This window comes from Talpa europaea (genome assembly GCF_964194135.1).
Source record: "Talpa europaea genome assembly, chromosome: 10".
In the NCBI taxonomy this organism is placed as follows: Eukaryota; Metazoa; Chordata; class Mammalia; order Eulipotyphla; family Talpidae; genus Talpa; species Talpa europaea.
Window position 1 is genome coordinate 71,765,857 of NC_140077.1, and position 23,438 is coordinate 71,789,294.

General features: G+C 47.2%; 1 protein-coding gene across 1 annotated transcript in view; it reads right to left on the reverse strand.

The window, feature by feature from the left end:
• Positions 1-354: 354 nt before the first annotated feature.
• Positions 355-23,438, reverse strand: part of MAPKAPK2 (MAPK activated protein kinase 2) — a gene marked incomplete at its 3' end in the record, with an annotated part of 44,077 nt that continues 20,993 nt past the window's right edge. Inside the window, exons 2-10 of the mRNA XM_084245945.1 lie at positions 4,083-4,222; positions 3,860-3,924; positions 3,502-3,581; positions 2,738-2,864; positions 2,115-2,190; positions 1,586-1,710; positions 1,231-1,316; positions 1,050-1,130; positions 355-498 (exon numbers count right to left, since the gene is read on the reverse strand). Of these exons, the coding sequence (XP_084102071.1) occupies positions 355-498; positions 1,050-1,130; positions 1,231-1,316; positions 1,586-1,710; positions 2,115-2,190; positions 2,738-2,864; positions 3,502-3,581; positions 3,860-3,924; positions 4,083-4,222 (924 nt within the window). The remainder of the gene's footprint in view (positions 499-1,049; positions 1,131-1,230; positions 1,317-1,585; positions 1,711-2,114; positions 2,191-2,737; positions 2,865-3,501; positions 3,582-3,859; positions 3,925-4,082; positions 4,223-23,438) is intronic.

Below are 23,438 nucleotides of genomic sequence, written 5' to 3' on the forward strand. Positions count from 1 at the left end.
ATACCCCTTAACAAGCCCTCTGCAGTACCCAAAAAAGGAAAGGACTTGTGGGAGAAGCATGAGAGAAAAGAACAGTAAGTTTCATAAAAATTCTAAGTCAAATTACTGACAAAATTGCAAAATGAGCATAGGTTCCAGATCACTGCACTCCCCCTTGTCCAGGCCCTCCCGGCCTCCCAGCTTCTCCCTCTCTGGGGCAGCCAGAACCTAAGACAGAATTCAGTCTTTGATGAGATTCCCGGCTCCAGGCAGTCGAGGAGGGGAGGTGGGAGCGGACAGTTCTGTCTCCTCATTTAGAAAATAGATTCATGTCGCATTATTGCTTGTCCTGCGGCAGGGCGGGCAGGCCCAGGCTCAGTGAGCAAGGGCCGCAGACTCCAGGGCCCGAGCTTTCTTCCGCCTCTTCAGAAGCAGAGGGTTGGATGCATCTTCGATCTTTTTTATCTTGATCTGCTCGTAATCAACGCGCATTGTGGCCAAGGCACTGGTCATTTCCTCCTGGGGAGGCCGGGGGTGGCACCCAGAGAGAGACATGAGGGACAAGAGACACAAGTCAGGACAGGACAAGCAAAGCACAATAGGGTGGGAGTGGAGAGAGAAGGGACAGGGGGTGAGAGGGCCAGGCTGATGGCAAATTTGGCCCCGAGTCGGGTCAATAAGGCCTGGCTACCAAGCTGGTACTGCTTCCCTAAAAGCCCTGCCACAGCCCCACAGGGTGGGAGAAAGTGCACTGTGCAAGGAGTCAGGTGACTTGGGCTCCAGTCTGCCACAGTCAGTAACTAGAATGGATGACCTTGAACAGGTCACTCCTCCTCTTGGCCTCAGTTTGCTCATCTGCAAAATGAGACGATGGCAACACATGGCCATTGGGTGCCTTTGAAGACCCAGGGAGTGGGGGCTGGTAGAGAACAGCCACAGCTGAGTGCAGATGGGACATGGGAGCCTCTGGCCACAACTTGGTCAAAGAAGTAGCCACTCTTGTATCAGAGACATGCTCTCTCGAGCCAAACTCTGCCCAACCACTCACACCTGGGCACCTGAGCCCTCACCTTGACATCCTCCCACCGTTCCTTGTCCTCCTTCAGGACCCGGCTGGTGTGCAGTGGGGTTTGAGGGACCTTCATTGATTGCTGTGGGGAGAGAAAGGGGTCTAAGTAAAAGCCTGGGGCTGGGCAGCATCCCAAAGGCCAGTCCCCAAGGACCCAGGTCTCGCCAGCCTGCCAGGCTTACCATGATCCAAGGGTGGTTCATAAACTCTGTGATGGTCATTCTCTGAGTGGGCTCTGTTTTCAGCAGGTTCCGGATGAGCATCTTCACTGTGGGGATGGGGCGGGGGATAGAAACAGCTCAGGGGTCACTCTCCCTCCTCCTGATCCTCCCCAGGAATCGTCTTCCTGGGAGAACCAAGATTCAAAGGGAGAATCCATGGAGGTAGACTGCCAAGGGCCAGCCTGAGGACCATGAGGCTGTCCTAACTGATGGGCCCCACACTACCCACACCTGGAAGTTCCAGTCACACAGGCAGGACACACCAGCCACGAGAGGACTCCCACACTCCACACACGCGCACACGTGAGCTTGTTACCTTCTTCTGATACTTCTGACCACTCTGGGTTGGGAAACTCATACTGGCCCATTCGGATGCGACTCTTCATGCCCGGAGAGATGGCAAGGCCATGATTGGAATAGAAGGGGGGATACCCACACAGCCTGAGTTAAGAGGAAGCAGGGAAAGAGGGAGAAAGGTGGTGTTATTTAGGGGCCCTGAATCAGGAACAGAGTGAGAAACACGCTGCTTCTTGTAAAGGTCACAGAGAAGACGAGAAGTCAGGGCTCACTGATTTCAGGCACATTATACAAAGTCAAGGACAGGAACCTAGCAAATCAAGTATCTAAACCACACATTTTCCTGCCCACTAGCTTAGAGCCACCACTTAGCTATCAGAATCCACCGAGCACTGAGAGAAGGGAACACGCAGGGGATTCCCCGGGAGTGCCCCACCCAGAAGGGGAACGCTGACCTCTGCCTCTTCCTCTCATCCTGGAGAGGCACAGGCCTCTGCTTGCCCAGTCCCAGCCCCCACAGGGCCCTCCACCTCCCCACACACACTTACAGGATATACATGATGACACCCAAGGACCACATGTCACAGGACTTGTCATACTTCTCCGGGCCCAGCACTTCTGGAGCTGCAAACCAAAGGTCAACATGGGTGGTGTAGTCCTCAGAACACTGTGCTTCCCTGTGCCCCAGCCCAGCCCTGTGCCCCATCAGGATGCGAGGGCAGCTGGGGGTGGGGGGAGAGAGGAGAGCAAGAAGACCCAGCTCCAAGAGGAGCCCTCAGGCTAGAATCGTAAAATGAAATCATCCCTGAACCGCCGGGGCCTTTTTTGGACCCATGCTGTCCACATACTTCAACAGGTTACACCCTGCACCAGCCGGCCAAAGCTCCAGTACCACATCTGGGTCCCGGACTCCATCAGGAACGTGCCAGCAACAATGGCTCTTCTCAGCGCATGTGGGCACAAGCTCCTGCCCCAAGCCTAGGCGGCCCAGTTTCCTTAGGGCCTCAACCCCGCCCGACTCCAGCCAGCCCTACCTGAGGCCAGGTTACAGACCGAGGCTAGAAAGGGCCAGAGGACACACTTCCCCTCGGGGATGGGGCTCTGAGACCGACAAAGGAGGGTCTGAGTAAAGCTGCAGGGGGTGGCAGCTCCCGGAGTCCTCTGGACTTACCCACATAGTACGGTGTATAGCAAGGAGTGGTCAAAGAGTTGTGGCTGGTGGTTTCCTTGGCAAAGCCAAAATCGGTGAGTTTCAGGATGGCATTGGGTCTTTTGGACGTGTATAAGAGATTCTCAGGCTGCAAAGAGAATTATAACTGCAGAATTGAGGCCACTGGAGGGGAGGAAAAGCAGAGGAGGGAACAAAAGGGGGAGGGAGGCCAGTGGTCTTGGGAAAAGGACTATGGGTGCTTTGGTGGTGGGTGTGGTGTGGTGTCAGACACCTGAGGTGAGAACTATTCCCCTAAAGCAGGCAGTATTATAAACCAATTTATCTTAATTAAAAAAAAAAAAAAAGGAGCACCTGCAAGTAACCCTGCGATAGCTGGTGTGGGCCATGACAAGTCCAAAGGATAATGACCCCCCTTCCTTCCTCCATTCAACACTAGGCGGTCTGCTCCGCAAAGGACCACCAGCTATGCACACCAGCCCTGCCTCCAGGAGCAGCCACCACCACTGGGACGTGGAAAACATGGCTGTGGTGCTGAGGTGCTGACCGGGGAGATGTGCCGGGCTGGGTGGGACCACAGGGGTCTTCGCTACTGGGCCTAGGGTTTATCACAGAGAGCAGGCCCTGTGGGGCAGTGAACAGCACCCTGCCCCTCTGCTCCTAGGAACCACGCAGCAGGATGCGTCCACACAGCAGGATGCATCTCCGCGCCCAGCCCACCAGCCGCAGCCCTCAGGCACCTGAGCTAGGGGTTGAGCAGCTGGTACCTTGACATCCCGATGAGCAATGTTGATGGAGTGCAGGTACTGGATGGCCTCGCCGATGCTCTTCATGATTTCTGATGCTTCTGTGGAGAAGAGAAGCGGGGGGCGGGGAGCGGGACAAAGTTACACGATGTGGCATTAGGTTTGAAAACCCACACACCAGTCCCCCCATGCAGCCTCCATCCACCACCTACCCCAGAAGCCAAGAAGCAAGCCGCCTCCCTGGCTCAACCAAGCACAGCGGCCCAGGCAGCAGGTGGGAGGCAGCCCAGGCCTCAGCCTCTTTAACGAGATAAGGCCCCGTTCAGACACCGTGCCGCCCGCCTGCCCTCCACCTGTCCCTGCTACAGACCCTTTCTACCTCTTTCCGTGAATGCTTGGTCTCCTCGGTCCTGGATTCTGCTGAAGAGTTCGCCACCATCCAAACTGAAACCGGCACACACAGTTAGATGTGGGGACAGCATCCCACCGCCACTCTCCATTGCCCCCAAAAGAAATCAGCTTTTTTATTTTCAGCTTCAGGGTGAGAGGCCTGAGCAGGGCACAGGGAGGGCTGGCCAGCAGTGGCCAGAGAGGCTGCTTACCACTCCATGACGATCAGCAAGCACTTCCTGCCAGCATATAGGTTCTCGTAGACATCCACGATCCGCACGATATGTGGGCACTGTGAGGCCCGCCAGTGCAGCTCCACCTCGCGCCGCGCCTTGGGGCAGTCCTGCAGCATCTGTAAGCAGGGCCTCTTGATGTCTGTGGCCTCCATTGCCCCACACAGGCCACCCCAAGCCCTGAACCCCACCGACATCAAAGCCCCACTTGTGCTGGCCCTCCACAGCCTCCAGCACTGGCCCTGGCAGCTCCTTCCCCTAACTCCTGGCCCAGGGCAGCTCCCTTATGTGCTCCAAGGGAAACCACAATGCGGCCCCTTTGGGGTCTTGACAGCTACACTGAGAACGGTGCTTGGACCATTCTTTCTAGCTGGGCCATTCCTCAGCTAAGGGCATGAAGTTTATTCCAGAAAGCAGGCAGCAGATGGACATGATTCTAGAAGGTCAGAGCCCTCTGAGAACCCCAAACCTAGCAGGTCAAATCCAGAGCAATGTTCCTCTACCTCTGCAGTTTATCTCATTCAACTAATAGATGGCCTCAGCCAGATGTTATGCAGTTCCCATTAGGTTTGCAAACTTGAGCTCAAGTTCCCTCACCAACCTTTGTTCCTGTCCCCTCATGTCCCTGGACCAGCTGACCAGGGGCATTAAAGGGGGTTGGCTCCCTCACCAGCCTCAGGGCTGAATCTAACCTAGTCCAAGCCAGTCTCATTAATTCCAGACCCCTTACTAAGAATCAACACTAACCAAGAATTTTGTGGATCTGCTCAGAGGCCTCCTAAAGAGAACACAAGGACTGTACCTCGTCTCTGCTGGCACCGAGGACTGTGCCAGTCATCCTGGGCCCATGGGAGTGGAGAGGACCAGTCTAAAAGGATAAACCAGCACCGGAGGGGGGCAAGCAAGAGAGGGAGCAAGCATCCGCCAAGACGACTTTTTGGTAAGATAATAAACTTCACTTTCTGTTTTGAAATAATCCTGCAAAGTGTCTCCGGGAGAGGCTGGGGTGTGCTCTGTAGCAGCCGCAGGACTGTGACTGGGTGAAGGTCTGAGGAGCACAGCACAGGCCAGTGGGCCACACAAGAGCCTCACAGATGTACCATCTCTGTGGGAATCAGGATAGCCCAATACAATGCCATGTGACATCAATAAAAATACATTCACAAAAATAAGATTAATCCTACACAGTGCACACTGCAGCTACTATGGAAAATCAGAGGGCTGAGAGTAAGGGAGACCGTCGGGCTGAGAAGGCAGTTCACAGGCAGAAAGGAGGCACCCGGCCTGAGTGAGGAGGAGAGGAGTTGGAGTGGGCTGCTGGAGTGGGTGGGTGAGCAGCAGGGAGGGTTAGGAGACCTGCTACACAGTACATGCATAGGGAGCTTCCTGGCGGCACAGGGGTTAAAGATAGCGCTGGCAAGCTATCGCTGGCCACTGCAGCACAAGCTCAATACCCGGGCAGCCAGGGAGCAACCCACATGGCGCAGAAGACCTCTCCTGACTCACCCGCTGCTCCCCTCAGCAGTATATTTCAGTACATCTGCCTGTTCTACTCCCCACTCTGTCTCTGGTGAATCCTCTTACCATTTCCCCGAACACACACACACACACACACACACACACCTCTAGCTTACACCCCAGTTCTTGTAAGCAGGAATATCAAAAATAAAACTATCATCCATTTATCTTATGCCCTATGATATATTGGGGCTCTTTGAACTGTACAATTACATCTTTACGGGATGACAAGAGACTCAGAGAAATGTTAAGTTTAAGGCTCAGTTCCTAGGGAAAGGTAGTGCCAGGGCAGAATCCAGGCCTAGCAAAGTGCAAGTCTTCCTACTGCACCACGCAGCTTTGAAAGGAGGGGTGGAGGTTGAGACTTAGCAGTCTCACACCACCAACTGCAAACTGATTTTGCAATCCCAAACAGGAAGTGCCCAGCCAATTCACTACAAGGGAGCAGGCAGGCCAGGTCCCATGTGGCTACACTGCCACCTCGTGGACATCTGAGGTCCCCGCGCAGGTCCTTAGTTGTCACTGACTTGAATGGACCAGGGGAAAAGCTAATTTTCTTCTCCCAAACTCTGCAAAGACCAGGAAGGGGCACGGGCTGATTTAATTTGCACATAATTCAATTCAACAAAATTTACTGGACTCCTACTATGGGCCACAATTTTATTGAATGTCTAGAGTAAATAAAAGTCATAATCTGAAAGAATTCAGGCTGGAAGGCGTGGGGGAGCGCAAGGAGAAGCAGACACACAGAAGATGCTTATTACCCAGAGAGAGAACATGCTGGAAGACCCCTAAGTTCAAAGGGTTCAGGAGCAAAAGTTCTTAGAGCAGCCCAACAGGAAAGACTTCTGTTGCCCTCTACAGGCACTTAGGAACTGCAACCCAGAGAGGGAGACCCAGAGTTGTCAAATTTACTCAGAGGCAACAAACACCAGATCATGGATTTACAATCAAGAGAGATTTGGGCCACATCTGATATTTGTCAATTTCTGGTAGCAAAGTCTTGGAGAAGTCATTATCTTTCTAAGTCTGTTGTGCATTTGAAAGGTAGTGGGAACCAACTACTGTACCAAAATGAACAATGATGTAAGAAAAAATAAAAATGTAAAAAAATTGCAAAAAAGAGTTAGTGGGGTAACACCCACTTGACCCTCTCAGAGAGTGCTTGTAAGTATCTAACGATACACCTCTTAAAAGTGCTTTGTGGTCGGAAAGGCACTCATCACTGTAAACCAAGAGCACAACTGCCCCAACACGGCAGGGCCCTCTCAGCATCGCTGAGATGAGGCTGGAGCGCGCCAGTGTAACTGATCAGTACAAGTCACCAGCAGAGCCACAGGCTGGCTTTGTCTGCAGCCCAGTGACCCCCACCTGGGAACCAGATCAAGGTTTTAACCAACCAGGGCTATGTGGAGGATGCACCCCTCAAAGCCAAGTGCAGGCCCCTCTGCCCTCCTGAACTCAGAGCAGGCACCCAAAGTTTTGTTCCTTTTGCCTTAGACACATCAAGTGAGTGGCACTGGGCAAATGAGAATCTGCAATGAGGAAAGCCGGACCCACACCCCACCTCTAGACACGCAATTCCTCCCAGGCTAAGGGGTCAGACCTGCCAAGTGCAACAAACCTGGCCTTGAGAGATGCTCAGGTCAAGCACACAAATTTATCTTTCTGAAAGCATTTCCTCATCTGTAAAACTGAATTCTGCTTAGAAAAAATATGTATACTGGCTCTCTGGTGGCACAGGGGTTAAAGTCTCAGTGCTATCAAACTATCAGCAGGACTATCAAGCTATCAGAGCCACTGAGGCATGAGTTCAATCCCCAGCCAGGGAGCTGACCCACATGGCACAGCAGACCTCTCCTGTCTCACCCACTGCCCCTCCTCAGCAGCATATTTCAGTAGATCTGCCTGTTCTGCTCCCCACTCTGTCTCTGGTGAATCCTCTCACCCCTGCAACTCTGGCCTACACCCCAGTTCTTGTACACATAAATAAGTAAAAATAAATCTTAAAAAAAAAAAAAAAGCAGCATACTGGAAAGAGTATATTTTTAAATTCTAAGGGAAACATGGTAAGAATTTTCCAGGAAGACTGATAACTGACATCCAGGCACATGTTTGTCTAAAATCCCTGAATGGATATGAAAAGCAACCCAAGCAAAGAAAGCAAGACCTTCAATTTGGTCAAGTGTGCAGAGCCACAAAAAGTTCAAGTCACCAGGCAGGCCCGTCAGGGGCAGAGCCACAAAAAGTTCAGGAAGCATGAGACAGCTGAGGAGTGCAGAAAGCCTCAAGCCTCGCGCCAGGGCTAAGGACAGAACCACAGGGAGGCATCTGAACCCTAGGCAGAGAAAAAAGGACCCCTAGGTACTGTCAGAGCCACCAGCAGGGGTGTGGCAGCAGGTTCAACAGGAAGCCAAGAGAGTCGCCCAGGAAAGGCTCCAACCTCTCTAGCTCAGATTAGGATTGTGGAAGCGAAAGGGTCAGGGACCACAGCCCTGAAACCTGAGACTGAAGGAAGGAGGGGACCCACAGGTCTGCATACAGAGCAGGCCTAGAAGGGACTGTGAGAAATGGGAAGCCCACATAAGCCTGGAATGGATACTCTGACCTGCCCCACCCCCCATAGTTTACCCTGAAATTCTTTTCCACTGCAGAAAAGGCTAGTTGTGGCGTGTGCTAGGCTACCATGTCATACTCAAAGTGGCAGACCCAGTGTGGCAGGGATTGGGGCCAGGCCACAGAGCCCCATTGCCTGGAAGGAACCTCTAAAGTGATGGAGAGGTCAGAGTGCTCCCAACATAGTGTCCAATGCCTCTCTCTGTCTTTGCTGGAACCTGGAGGGAAAAGGGAGAGGACCCCCAATCCTAGTTACTTGTGGTGCCTGGCCCCTATGTTCCCCCACCAAACCCTCTATCATGGGGCCACATGAAGACCCCAAGAGTAGTCAGCACCCTATGCTTAGGAGAGCCAGAGAAGAGGAAAGAAACAGACCCCAAGAACTTGCTCACCAGCAAGGGAGGTGAGAGGACCGACCAGATGGGAAAGGAGCAAGCCCAGGTCCAGGGATCACTCTCTTCAAAAGCCCGACACTAACCAGGGATGTTAACAGGGACACACGTTTAATCCCTTTGGGCCTCAGTTTCCTTATTTGTTAAAAAGGCAAATAACAGCAGCTACTTCCTGGGGTTGCTATATTAAATGCTATATGCATTTTGTAAATTACTAAAAGTAGTGCGGGGCATATAGTAGTAAGCACTATATCAGTATGTGCTATCATTATTCTGCCCCACCCATCCCCCCAACACACACACCCTGTGTGTTAGGACCTCACTGGGACGGGCAGCTCTAGACACTGGCTGGAGGGGAACGCAGAAGACTGGGAGGGAGACTCTGGCAACGCACCTGTGGCTCTCCCACTCTACCTGCACAGCTGGGGACGCCTAAGGAGAGGAGGAATTCATTCTTCCAAATGATGCAAGAGTCCGACTAGGGCACCAAGTACGCTGCCCATGCGGGTGTGTGTCCTCTGCGCCCCCTGCAGGTGAGGGGGAAGGTCCTTGCTGTGCACCACCCCGGTCCTGTGAATGAGTCCGAGCCACCACCTCGGCACCCACCTGCAGCTGAGTGTCCAGAGGAGCAGGAGATCGGGAGCCCCAATTCCTAGGCACATGCTGTGTTAAATGAATGGAAAGTCCTTTCCGTGGGAACTCTCAGAGGAACCCAGCGCAGGAAGGAACACACTGTTTTATAAATGAGAAAAAGGTGCAAGAAGCTAAGTAGTCATTCAGTCAGTATTCTGTGGCAGCGCTGGAACTTGAGTCCCATTCTCACTGTCCCCTAAGTCCACTTTCCACCACCCCATGGTGAGGCAAAGGACACAAAACCTGACCAAGACAGTCCATCATATCAGCAGCCAAAGATGCGGAACACACACAAGCGCCTCACAGTGCAAAGCCTCTTGCGTTGAAATTTCACTTCCACATTTTTACCCTAAGACACCCCAGTAGTCATTTATCTTAATTAGGAATAGCTAGCAAGCTGAAAGCAACCAAAGGTGAGAGATTGCTTTTTTTAAGTGAGTTTATCTATACAATCCATAATCATAATTAGTTACCGCCATTGTCGCTGTCAGTGGAGGTGCTATTTTTTTTCTTTTCAGTATAAATCCCAATCTATAGTCTTTTTACGTTTATTTATGATAAAGTATCTGATAGTGAAAACACAAGTTACAAGCTTCGTGCACAGCAGTTCCAGGTGTGCATCTACACCGTATGTGCACACACATACAAGTGCACACACAGGCTTGTATGCACATACACAGCACATTACAGAACAGAAAGGCCATCCAAACCCAGCAAAATGCTAACAGTAATTAAATGTATAAGCTAGAATCAGGGGTTACCTAATTTTCTTGATAATTTCTTTATTATAGATGATTAGAAGTAGCATGTGTTATTGTTTAAAGAGGCAGAGGAGTTTGTTGGCTTCCAAATTTTATTCAGAGGCTGTCATCACACCCCAGGCAGGGAATTTTCAAGCTGGCTTTCAAGCAGGCTGTCACACTCCTCAGCCTTCCCAGTCCATGGCCAGGGCTGCCCAACCAGAAGCCAGAGCCAAAAGGAGCTCGAGTCCACGGGGGCAGGCTCCTAGGGTGGAGTGGGGGGAGAAGGGGGCAGGGTAAGCCAGGGGACAGGACAGGAGAACGCAGCACAACCGTTCAATCATTCCCTCCTGCTCCAGCTTCCACTCGGCTCTGACCCAACCCTTGCAGCTCCCCGGCTAGGAGCCAGGCATTCGTACCTGGCTTGAAGATCTTTAGAATTCTCCTTTCAGCCTGAAACCTAGGAAAATGGGCCCCCCACCACCTTGTACCAGTTTTAAAAAGGAGGTGTGAGGATGTCATAAGGTTGTAGAACCAGACACACCATTCTAATTTGCATCATTCATTCTCTGTCAGGTCCCGAAAGAGCCATCTCTCCCCCCAGGTCATCCCTGGATTTAGAATCAAGGAAGGAACCAGGGAGCACTTGTGCAGAGTCCACCTTCCCAGAGTACAGCCACCTACAAAAACCTGCACACCCAGAACATGCCACACACACTGGCTTTGGGGGTACTGGGTATAACAAAGAACACAACAAATAAGGCCTGTGCTCCCATCGAACTGAAATTTTGGTGCAGGGGGTACACACTATACAAGTTTAAAATATTTATTTATATTATATATATTTGTGAAGCTGGGCTCTCCCTGGTGGTGCAAGGGGTTAAGATGCAACCTTGGAAGCTGTCCGTAGCCACTAAAGCACAGTTCGATCCCCACCCAGGGAGCTACCCACATGGTGCAGCAGACCTCTCCTGACTTGCCCGCTGACTTGTGTCAGTCTGCCTGTTCTGTTCCCCGCTCTGTCTGGTGAGTCCTCTCACCTCTGGCCTGTGCCCCAGTTCTTGTATTCATGAATAAATAAATCTTTAAAAATAAATAAATAAATTATATATATTTGTGAAGTAAAGGAACTAAATATAGAAGCTGGCACAAAAGCAGCAACAGTGGGGAGGGAGGATCTCTTCCCCCCACCCCGCCGCCGTTAGAGGTCTGCTTAAAGGCTAGAAGATGTGTCTCACTTCTCTTTTCATCTAACCCAGGTCAGAAAATAAAAGATGACAAACATAAGTCTTAGCTGTATGATGCTTTTCCTCTACATCCGCGGTAGGGAGTATGCCCCCCTTCTAAGTCTCTGTAAAGCTCACTCAGGAGGAACTAGGATCTCCCCTAGAAAATGATTTAAACATAAGTCTAACCGATATTTTAAATCTTGGGCAGGGGCCCAACTAAAAGATACACAAAGTACTGTCCTGGGGCCCCCGCATGTTGGTACAGATAGGCCCTAACATTGGTTTGTAAATAAAAGTGGTTCTCTACTGGTTGCTTTCATTAATGTGATGGCAAAAATCCCCACCCAAAATAAAGCTAACACTTACAGTGAGGTATTCAATACCACCATGCCCACGCCCTAGAAGATAGAGGCTCCCCTGTGTCCCCACCCTCACCCTCCAGTGCCTTCCCATGGCAGCCACCAAGGACCCAGGTTCAAAGAAAAGGCAAGAGGTTAATGACAAATTAAATATTTGCAACATGTGACAAATAAAAGGCTAACTTTAATTATAAGAGATCAACAATCCAATATGGAAGCGGACAAGGAATAAGAACAGACAGCTCAAAGAAAAACACAGATGGCCAGATGAAAGATGTTTCATACAGTTAATTAAAAGAGAAATATTTACAAAAACATAATAATTCCACCAGAATTTTTTTTAATATTTAACCAAAAACAAAATAAATCTCCTGGGTTTAGGCAAAGACTTGGGAGGGGAAAGTACTCATATACTCAGCAGGGATTTTATTGAGCCTATTTCTGGAAGAGTATGGCCATACCTATCATAATTATAAATGTTTAAACTTGGATGCAGAAAGTAGCCAGGCAGGAAACCATTCTACAACTACATTCCTACAGCATTTTAATGGCAACAGACTGTTAAAAACCTAAGTCGCCGTGAAGAGCTGGTCGGAGAAATGAGAGCGCAGCCACCGGCCAGGGAGCCGACGGCCCGTGAGCGGCAGGGCCGCGCCCGCCACCAGGGGGCAGACGTCGGCAGGCGGCTGCTCCAGCTGCTGTTCCAATTTCTCTTAATGGAACTGCGTTCACAACAGACAGCAGCAAACACATGTAAATGTTAATAGGTGGTGATAATAGATGGTGATAATGTTATAAGTGACTTTTGTATGCTTTTCTAACGTCTGAAAATAAAACAGCCCTGAACATAATGTACAATATGATCCCATTTGGGCAATTTTGTTTTCATTTTGCTTGGGGGGAGGGGGGGTTGTGTGTGTGTGTGTGTGTGTGTGTGTACCTGAGGTAATGTCTACATACCCGCAGCAGATATTACCACCACAGTGCACCCACCACCAAGTCACCCACAGTTCCACCGGCCATTGTGCTTCTGTCTCCCTGTCTCTTACCCAGCCCCCAGCCCTCCTCCCTGTTTTGTTTTGGTTTTTAAGGCAGAAGGGAAAGTATCTATTCACTTGTGGATGCTTAAAATTTTGTAGGTGGAATTTAACCCTCTACTTGGGAGTAGGTACCAGAGGGAAGCTTGTATTGTTCTTTTTTTCTGTTTCTTTTTCATACTATTATCTCTCTGTATTGTTTGGATCTCACCATGTGCACGTATTTCTTTCCAACTATGTTGAGGGGTTTAGATTCTGAGTTACAGTACACCTCGGGTGTTCTATTTGACCCCTGGACTAAGGCGGTGACAGCTGTATGCACCCCAAAAGAAAGGCAACCTTCCCACTGGGGAAGGAGGAGAGTAGAGATGGGACCTGACACTGGCCATGGGGTGGGGGGCCCGTGTAACTCCGAGTGTGAGGGTGACCCAGCTTATTTAAGGCCCACATATTCCTGGAAAATATAACCAAATTATGATAAAAAAACAGACTGAGGTCCCAAACAGCCCCTGCTGACCACACCTGATTTGCATGGAAATAAACACTGCACATCACCGGGATGTCAACCACTTTGGAGTCTGGGTGGGAACCTGAAAGACTGGAGAACACAGATATTTCCTTTTCTTCCAGCAAAAGACTGTGACTTTGAGAGAGAAAGGAATTTTCATGTAGACCACACCAAACATGTGTCCGGTACACTTTAGAGAGAGATAGAAAACATGCTATACTTAAACCTCCTAACAACCTTTTGGAACAGAGTCAACTACTGACTCCACTTACAGGTGTGGCAACCAAGATCTAGTGAAATAACCTGCCAGAGGCCACAGGGCTAGTAAGTGACAGAGCCAAGATTCAGACCCACTTTAGATTCTAACCTCAAGGTTCTTTTTTTCACTACAAAGGAAGTTTTGACAAACAAACTGAGCTTCCAATAATAGTTTACTGTTGACCTATCACCTTCACCCTAAATGTCTCCCCTTCCTCTCCTGCTCAGCTCACAGGTCTGTCCCATTTATTTCTGCACCCACCAGGCTTAGGAGAGAGCTTAGCGCAGAAAAGTCACGATGCACACTTGCTGGTTAAGCGGCAGCTGTCAGACCAAGTCCACAAGCAGTGGCCACGGCAGGATGCAGGGCCTCTCTCCCGAGGACGTTAGGCACACAGTGGCAAGAAGGAAACATTGAACTCTCCAAGCTGGCTTTGGCTAAAATCTGAGTGGCAGGATGTTGTTTGTAGTATCTAGGCATGACCTATAAAAAGCCACAGAACTGGACAATTACTAAAGGAAATTAAGACAGAAGGAAGTCAGGAACATTACTTCTGGCTAAAGCAGCCTCCATTAATTTGACCCTGTACAACTGACAAAGCAAACTTAAATTTTTAATTAGAAGTGATAAATGCCATCTCCTCTTCACTGGCCCAATTTAGTGAAATTAGAGTCACAGCAGGGCACTTTCATCACCAGACCCAGGGGGAGATGGTAGAAGTTGGAAAGTGGAAGACAAGGGTCCCACAAACCAAGGCGGCACACACACAAATCCCACCGTGACAATTCCACAATTCCACACAACTAAGACCAGAACACAGTTGGGTGGAGAAGGAAAATGAAGCAGAAGGAATGAGTCTGGGAACAGATGGGCGTGTGCATGGTCAGAGGCAGAAGATAGGAGCTGCTCTTTCCGACACAGCAGAACTGGTCCAGACACAAGACAGAGCTTGTCACCCAACCTGAACCCAAGGACAGCTGAGAGAGCGAGCAATGTCTTTTTCTGCTAAATCCTTGTCCTGCCTTACCTAGTCACTTCTCACAGCTGAAGATGCAAGTAGAGAGACTAACCAACTCAACTCTGATCAGTAAGTAAAGTCTAGTAAATTATGTCAAAAAAAATCCCTTCTTCTGCTAAAACAATAACAACCCACATACACATACCACACTAGGAGAAAATAATCTTATGGTTTTAGAAGGGAAGTAAAAGCTAAGGACAAAAACAATTGTTTAGCCTCCAATTCAAGAAAAACAATATTTAGAGGTAAGACCAAAAAAGTAGTATGAGTAGAGATCCCCCCCAAAAATGCACCTTAACATACAGGGCTTGATCTCTGAAAAGTGGATTCTGATCATCTAAAACGCAATCACCCCAATAAAAGAAGGCTGGAGGAGGCAGTCACAGAGGTAAGGTCTTCCGGCCTGACAGCATAAGGCGTTCTGATATGCTCAGATGTTAAAGGATGTATCCAAAGACACATCAATTGTCCATAACCCACACAAACCCATAGAGTGGCCTGGACTCATAAAACAGAATGAGCAGATCTCGTGATAACGTAAGCACTGCTAGGAGTGTTGGAGCTATACCCAAAGCTGTAAGAAAAACCAGGGAGGAAGTGCGCCCCCCACAGGGCAGAGGCGCTGATCCACAAAAATGAGTTTGTCTCCAATATGTTCCATCTTTCTATCAAGATTGCTCTTCAGACTGAAACAATCTAAACATGTACACACACACACACACACACACACACACACACACAAAACCTCAAATCCAAGCTAGACCAAAAACCATCTTATAATCATCTAAGGATGACTGAGTAAAAAGATGCCAATCTTAGAAAAATCACACCCAACATGCAGAAAGAATCTGCACGTGTGATTCTAGAACCTTTGTTGGTGCCCACTCAAGAGCCATGAGGAGGAAGAGACAGGAACACCCTGCTTCTTGGCCGCACGGTCCTGCAGCACCCGCTCTGCTCCAAGCTTCAGGCTAAACTCTTAGGGATCTGAGTACACAGTTGAGTCAAAAAAGAAAAAAAACAAGGTCAGGGGGAAAAAAACAGTATGTAAATGGAACTGTTAATAAAGTGAGCCGACTAAGAAGCAAAGAAGATCAACACTCCTAGGACTGCTTACATTATCACGAGATCTGCTCATTCTGTTTTATGAGTCCAGGCCACTCTATGGGTTTGTGTTGGGTTATGGACAACTGATGTGTCTTTGGATACATCCTTTAACATCTGAGCATATCAGAATGCCTTATCAGGCAGCCTTACCTCTGTGGCTGCCTCCTCCAGTCTTCTTTTATTGGGGTGATTGCGTTTTAGATGATCAGAATCCACTTTTCAGAGATCAAGCCCTGTATGTTAAGGTGCATTTTTGGGGGGGGAATCTCTACTCATACTACTTTTTTGGTCTTACCTCTAAATATTGTTTTTCTTGAATTGGAGGCTAAACAATTGTTTTTGTCCTTAGCTTTTATTTCCCTTCTAAAACCATAAAATTATTTTCTCCTAGTGTGGTATGTATGCTTTTTTGTTTGCTCAAAGAGAAGGAGAAAATAACGGGCACGTAGCTTCATGTCTGTCTCTGGCAAAGCTTGAAGAAGTTCATGAACTGGACCATCACAACTTAGTCTGAGCTCCCTGCAAACTAGTCTCATTTTCCTCTTTAACAGGATTACTAAGATATAGACCACGGAATGCCAGATAAGAGGCTTTGACTTTTGTAAAGAATATGGACAAAGTTTCCCACCAGACCTTTGGGATGAGAAAGAAAAAGGCAAGACATCAAAGCACTGAGGTAATATTTGTGAGTGTTTGTAAATGACCAATAAAGTGTTATTTATTGGATCTAGGACAGTCTGTCCAACACGCACCAAACTGAACTCTCTGCTCCCCCGACCTGTTCCCTGGTCTCCGTAAAAGATGATGACATCACCGTCTAGTCAGGCTCGCCGATATAAATCTTGTAGTCATCCTCAGTGTCTCTCCCTCCCTCACCCACAGAACCAACCCAGTTTTGTCTTCGAAAAGATCACCCCAATCCACCTTCCTGTTTCCAGTCTTACTGCCACTTGCTTGGTCCACCTTTTTTCTTATGTGCTTTCTAGCTGGTTTCTGTAGGTAATCTTAATCTGCCTTGATACATCCGCTGTCAAATCCTCAAGAGGCAAATCTGAGCAGTACATTTTCTTCCTTGAACATCTCCATCGGCTAACAGAATAAAACTCACAGCTCCTAACTTGGTCTTCCCCAGCCCCTACCCACAGCATAGGTGGCCTCAGTGCTCAATCCCTTTTCAGTACTTATGAGACACCGACCTTCACACCAGGCCTTGTCACGCTGCCCCTTCCCGCTCTTCAAGCTCATGCACTTAAAGCTTGACCCTCAGGCTGAGTGGGCTCCTCTTCCCTCTGCTCCCACAAGACTCTTGCTAAACTCTCCACTCAGCACTCATCAGCGTTATCTACAAAATAATTCTTCCTCCCGTTTGGATAGATCTTGGGCATCCTGGAGGCTGGGACCAAGTCTTGATCACCTTTTGACTCCAAATCTTCCATCCAAAACATGCCACGTGAATGTACTCAGGAAACACTTGTCACTGACTAAACCAGAGAACATTCTAGTGACAAACCATGGAATGCTCTCTCTGCTTTACCTAGTATTTTATCAACAAGTTAATTAAAGACATGGTAGAGAGCAAGTTAACCAAATTTACAAGTGACCAAAAAAAAAAAAAAAAAGAAAAAAAAATTGGGAGTGTGCTAGGTGAAAGATTTTTAAAAGATTAGGGTAAATAAAATATAAGCCAAAGTTAATTCCCAAAAAATGTCATGTTATGGCTCCAGAAGTCATTAACAACACTTGTGATGCAAGAGACGGTTCTCATGCCAAGTCCTTGGACCACAATGGAGAGAGGGCTCTCAAGCAAGGTTGTCTGGTGAGCACCAGTCCCTCCATTAACTAGCCGTGGGCCCTGGACAAGTTTCTTAACCTTCTCAGACCTCCAGTTTCCCTCAGTGTAATACTGGGATAATTGTCCACCTCATAACTACAGGGCTAAGTACCTACCTCAAAGGGTTCTTTAGATAATAAAAATTAAATAATGTATTTACAATTAGAATTGCACCTCGCTTAATAAATGCTACTATTATTTGTGGATGTTGATGTTATTATTGTTAAAAGTTACTTCCAAGAGAAGTGAGGCTGTAAAGCGCTGTGGAATTAGTCCCAAGTTCAAACATTCGCTCTAAGCTTAGTAGCTGCCTGTCTTAAGCAGCTATTTCACTTTCCAATCTTCATTGATTTTATACATTAAATGGGGCTAGTGATAGTACCTGTCAGGAAAATTCACTTTAGCAATTTTTCAAATGGGGACAAAACTGGAGAGAAACTAAATGTCCATTAGCAGAAAATGATCGATAAATGATGGAACATCCATAAAGGTACATAACATGCATTTACTTTTAAACTTTTTTAAAACTTTTTTTCTTTTTGTGAAGAACTGAGGTGTAGGCCAGAGGTACAGGCCTACAGAGACAGAGTGGGGGGCAGGACAGGCAGATTTACTGAAATACACTGCTAGAGAGCAGTGGGCAACATAGGAGAAAAAGAAAGTAAATCTAGATGCACTGAGATCAAAAGCTCTCCAAAGAACATATTCTTTCATGAAAAAATAACAAGCTGTAGGTTGATTCATATAGTTTGATTCCATTTTTGTAAAATATCTTGAAAAAAGCAAAGTAAATGCTGTGCGCATATGTAGCCATGGTAAACATAGACAGTCTGCTTGCACAGTAAGGTGGAGCCTTCAAATAACCATGCAAAGCAACCTTAATTATATATGGGGAAAGCAAAAATTGTTCTGTAATCTTTAGAAAATTATGTTAAAACATTAAAAATTCTTACTATCAGTTAAAGAGAATTAAAAAAATAATAAAACTGTATTTTCTACACAATAAAAAGTTAGATACTGAAAATGGGTGTTTTATTTCTTTGTAAAAGAAAAAAAAAAAAATCCAGGGCCTCCCTGGTGGTGCAAGGGGTTAAGACACACTATGAAGCTATCTATCTAGTATGCATAAATAAATAAATCTTAAAAAAAATCCAGAGTAGTATGGATAATGCCTGCCTTCTCAATGTTTAACACATAATACAGAGTTGTCAGGAGTCGTCATATTCCTTTCTAGGTCTGCTCCATATCCAACATCTCATCCTTTGCATGTTCAATGTTGTAAAATACCTCCAAGACTGCCTTTGATGTAAAGTCTTCTCCCAGTGTCACCTCTTCTGGAACCTCATCCTTTCATCACCACCATCATGTCAATGGCGGCTTTCCCGGGTCTCTCTGACTGCACCAGTAGACTCCTGGATAGAGGCCATGTCAACATCCCCACAGTCTTATTTATTCTATGATTCCATTTATGCTCAGCTTGAATTTCACTTCCAGTATTATCACTTTTTTTTTTTTGGCTGAAATTTCATCTTTGAAATTTGACCAATCCCTTCTTTCAAGTATCCATTTTTGTCAAATGTCACATGAGTTATCACTAGGTGACAAGGAACCAACATAACTATGTATCTTCCTGTCTGTGTATGAACTCAACAACAGATGGCCAGTGACCCCCGCCGACTGGAAGAAGAAATGTGACTGGTCACTGATCACAGCAAACATCTGCTATGTACATAGTGATCCTGGACTAAAGAGCTAGTAGCCAGGTCTGCACTCCATGCAATTATTCAGAGTTAATATACCTCACAACTAGAATTAGAGCCATATCATTGGAAGAGTGGTGTTATTGAACTGAACCATGGTAACAGAAATTCATGTTTTACTGGAAGCATGAGAGCAGGGGCTACCTGAACAAAGGAAAGAACACGGAAGAATATACATTAAGCCACTAAAGTGACCAGTCTTTGGGAATGGTCATCAACCTGAGGTGATTCTCCCTTGTAAATATTTTTTATTGTTGTGACTTGGAAGAGTGTCAGGGCTGCAACTGACACCTAATTAGGTAGAGGCCAGGAGTGCTGCTAATTCCTACAAAGCATAAAACAACCTGGACAACAAAGAATTATCTGGTCCAGAAAGTCAAGAGCACCAAAGTTGACAAACCTAGTTTTCAACCAGGTAAATTTTACTAAGTTCTTTTTAATAGTTTCTTTCCCGTAAGAGGGCAGCAGAGGTTAAATGTGGTGATGACCAGTTGACTCCAAACTGCATAAATATGTGATGTCACCTGAGATTTGTGGGTTTACACATTAACTCCTGATTTGGTTGCCAAAAGGTTTATATCACTTCCAGCTCTTTGACAGATAGAGCACGTAGATCAAGAAGAGTCTAGACCCACCACACTGAATTCTCAGACTGTTGTTACAGGGCAACACCAAAGGGAAATGGGATGGCCTTGGTGTGAGTCCTCACCTGCACCCTAAAACTCTGAGCAAGATCCAAGAACAGGCACACATAGGAAAGTTAGAAGGTTTACTTACAAGGGAAATGAACAGAGGGGGAAAAGGGGGGGGGGGGAGACAGAGAGAGACAGAGAGAGAGAGCTGTTAGTTGGTGAATACGTGCTACCCATGATGCTGCCTGACCTGGGACCTGGAGGCACACTGAAGGCAGGCTAAACCAAGTCCCCTCCCGTGCACATATCCTGCCTTTTCTATCAAGCACAGCTGTTAACTTCACCCTTTGATCACAGTGATCCCCTCTCAAGGGTCACAGCAGACCCAAGGCATGGTGGGAGCTGAGGTCCCAGGCGCCTGGGATCTCTCTGGCATGGAGGTAGGGGTGGAGTTCATTCAGGGCATACATTCCCCAACAAGACCACATGCAGAATCCCGTGATCACTTTAGGGCCATATATTTGGAAGCATATTAAATCTCCAAATGACAATGACAAGGACATGAAAGGTCTAAGAACCATGTTGCAAAGAAATGACTCAATAAACTGGTACTATCAGCCTGAAACAGAGAAAACAAGCAGTTGAAGACTGGATGTGGTGACAGTCCTAAAATCCTATAGGGCTGTCACACAGAAGAGGGACCACTAAACTAAATTTGGACTATGTAGTTCCCCAAAGTAGAACTCACAAGACGCTATCCCACAATAGTAGGAGTTTAATAGAAGGTAGTAAACTCCCCACCCCTGGAGACCACAGAGGCTATCAGGTGGACTCTCATAGGAGTCCCACACTGAGTAACATAATATGATGAGCAATAAGGCACTTGCTATTACAACAGTCCCGTCTTACGTGAGGGGATTTTCACTTTCCACAGTTTCAGTTACCTCTATAAACTGTGGTCTGAAAATAGGTAGAGTAATATATTCTGAGAGTGAGATCACATTCTTTCTCTGTTTATTGTTTTTTTTTAAAGATTGATTTATTTATGCATACAAGAACTGGGGTACAGGCCAGAGGTGTGGGGGGTGAGAGGATTTACTAGAGACAGAGTAGGGAGCAGAACAGGCAGACTGACTGAAATACACTACTGAGGGGAGCAGCAGGCAAGTCAGGAGAGGTCTGCTGCACCATGTGGGTTGCTCCCTGGATGACCAGGAATCGAACTCATGCTGCAGTAGCTGCAGATTGCTTCATAGGTTGCATCCTAACCCTTGCGCCACAAGGGAGGCCCTCTTTCTCTGTTTAAAATGTTGTATTTTATTATTAGTTATTGCCATTAATCTCTTATTGTGGGCAACTTGTACATTAAACTACCATAGGGTCATGTGTATAGGAAAAGATAGAGAATATACAGGACTCAATACTATCTGCAGTTTCAATCATCCACTGGGAGTCTTGGGACATATCCCTCGCAGGTAAGGCAGGACTACTGTACTCACACTCTTGGGTGTAGAAAACAGTGAGAGAGCAGGGTAAGAGCAAGATAGGGAAAAGGAGTAACAGTCTCCTTTGACCCAGCTCCCATCCTCAGGTATTGACTCAAGGGAAATGAAAACATTGTTATTTTCACAAAAAGATTTGTGCAACAATGTTCATGGGAGCTTTATTCCTCATAGCAAAAAAATGGAAATACTCCAAACATCTATCAAGAGATGAAGGGATTAGCAAATTATATCACATCCATACCAGGACTACTACTACCAACACATGGAACCACACAGGCGATCCTCACATAAAAGAGCTCAGATTGATTATTTCACTTAGATGATGTTCCAGGGCAGGCAAAACAGACCTATTGTGAAAAAGCATCAGCGCTGAGACTGCCTGGTAGAGGCAAGTCTGAAAACTGGCGGGAAGGAGCATGAGAGAACTTATTAGGGTAATAAAGTAGTGTTCCAGCTCTTGACAGAGGCTGCACATATAGAAGCATTTATCAAAAATCAACAAATGATACACTTTAAAGAATTTGTATATTCCAATATTACATAAATTTTACCACTAAAAGAACACAAAAATGCATGAATAAATGTTGAGCTCTAATTAATGCTCATGTGTGCTGAAATGTTTAGGGTGAAAGTGTACTATGATGGAAGCTCAGAGCAAAAATTTAGGAACAAGGAGAATTAATCTCTGACCACTGCACTGTAGTCCTTCTTTAGGATTAACTGTTAATTCACTGAATTACACTCCCTATCTCCCTCCTTGTGATCAACAATTAATTTTGTGTTATGTCCTTAACAGAGCACCCTGCTGGGAAAGCCAATCACCTACACTCCTGTCACATACACTGCCTGCCTCAGGGACAAGCCAGAAGCAGAGACAGGTGGAGACAGGAAGGCAAGGCGGACGCCAGAGGTGGGGGCACGAGAATTGTTGGTCACTACAGAGGACTACAATTTCTTACAGATTAACTCAACCAGACCTTAGAAGTGACAAGATTCCACAATAGATAATAATTCACAAAGGATTGAGTCCCCCCCAAAGAAACTACATAGGGAGACTCTGTGCTCTGGCAAAATGCAGATCTTGTCCCAGGACTGCCCACCTGTGTCTATGCAGGCACTTCTCCTAATAAACCTGCCCTTTCACAAGGCAACCTATGTCTGTGTCTATGCAAACATCTTTTTTGTTTGCTTTATGCTGAATGGGAAACTCCACCAAAATCCTCCTCAGAGAGAGCCAAAGAGCCTACTCACTGAACCCCATCATCTACAACTTACTAAGAAATGCAGCCCCCAAATAATACAGGCTGCTAAATAGAGATGGGAGAGATGGGAGAAAGTAAGTGAAGTAACACGTTAATGGGTACATGGGTGTTGAACATGCAAGTCTTTCAAGTCCACTACATAACTGAAGTGTTTTAAAATAAAAAGTAGGTGGGCCTCCCCGGTGGCGCAGCGGTTGAGCGCTGGGTTGCGAAGCTGCCTGCAGCCTCCGCAGCACCGGTTCGATCCCCGGCTGCTCCCCGGCCACCGGAGGAGGGTCCCACATGGCGCACAGACCTCTCCTGCCGCCCACTGCTCCCCTCAGCAGTGTACTTCGGTCCTTCTGCCTGCTCTGCTCCCTGCTCTGGCTCTGGTGAATTCTCTCACCCTCCCGCGCTTCTGACTGTACCCAGTGCTTGTATAAATAAATAAATAAATAAATCTTTAATTAATAAATAAATAAATAAATTTTTAAAAAGTAGGGAAAGGAAGAAGTAACAGCCAGTAGGGAGCACAAAGGAAAGACGAGGTGGCTGGAAGTCACACGGGGAAGAAAGGAGACAGTTTCAGCCAACTAAGGGGACTCTCAAGGGCAGAACTGCACAAGCCCCAGCTGACCCAGGGAGAGGCCATTGTAGCCAAGACAGAGCACCTAGAGGACGGGGCTCAGACCTGTGTTGTGAGTGTCTGTACCTGAGGGACCAGCTCCGTCACTGTCTAACTCAGTGGTCTCTGACCAGTCCCTGGCCTTCTCTGGCCTTGGTACTTTGCCAGGACACTGAAGGAAACAAGTTTAGAGCATCTATAATGTGATTTCCAGTTCTGACTGTCCAATCTTCACTGCATCTATGGAAGCCACATTTCTAAATGGAAACCAAAGAACACAGAGACACACTTACAAACAGCTTCAGCAAGCTGCTGCCAGTTTGCT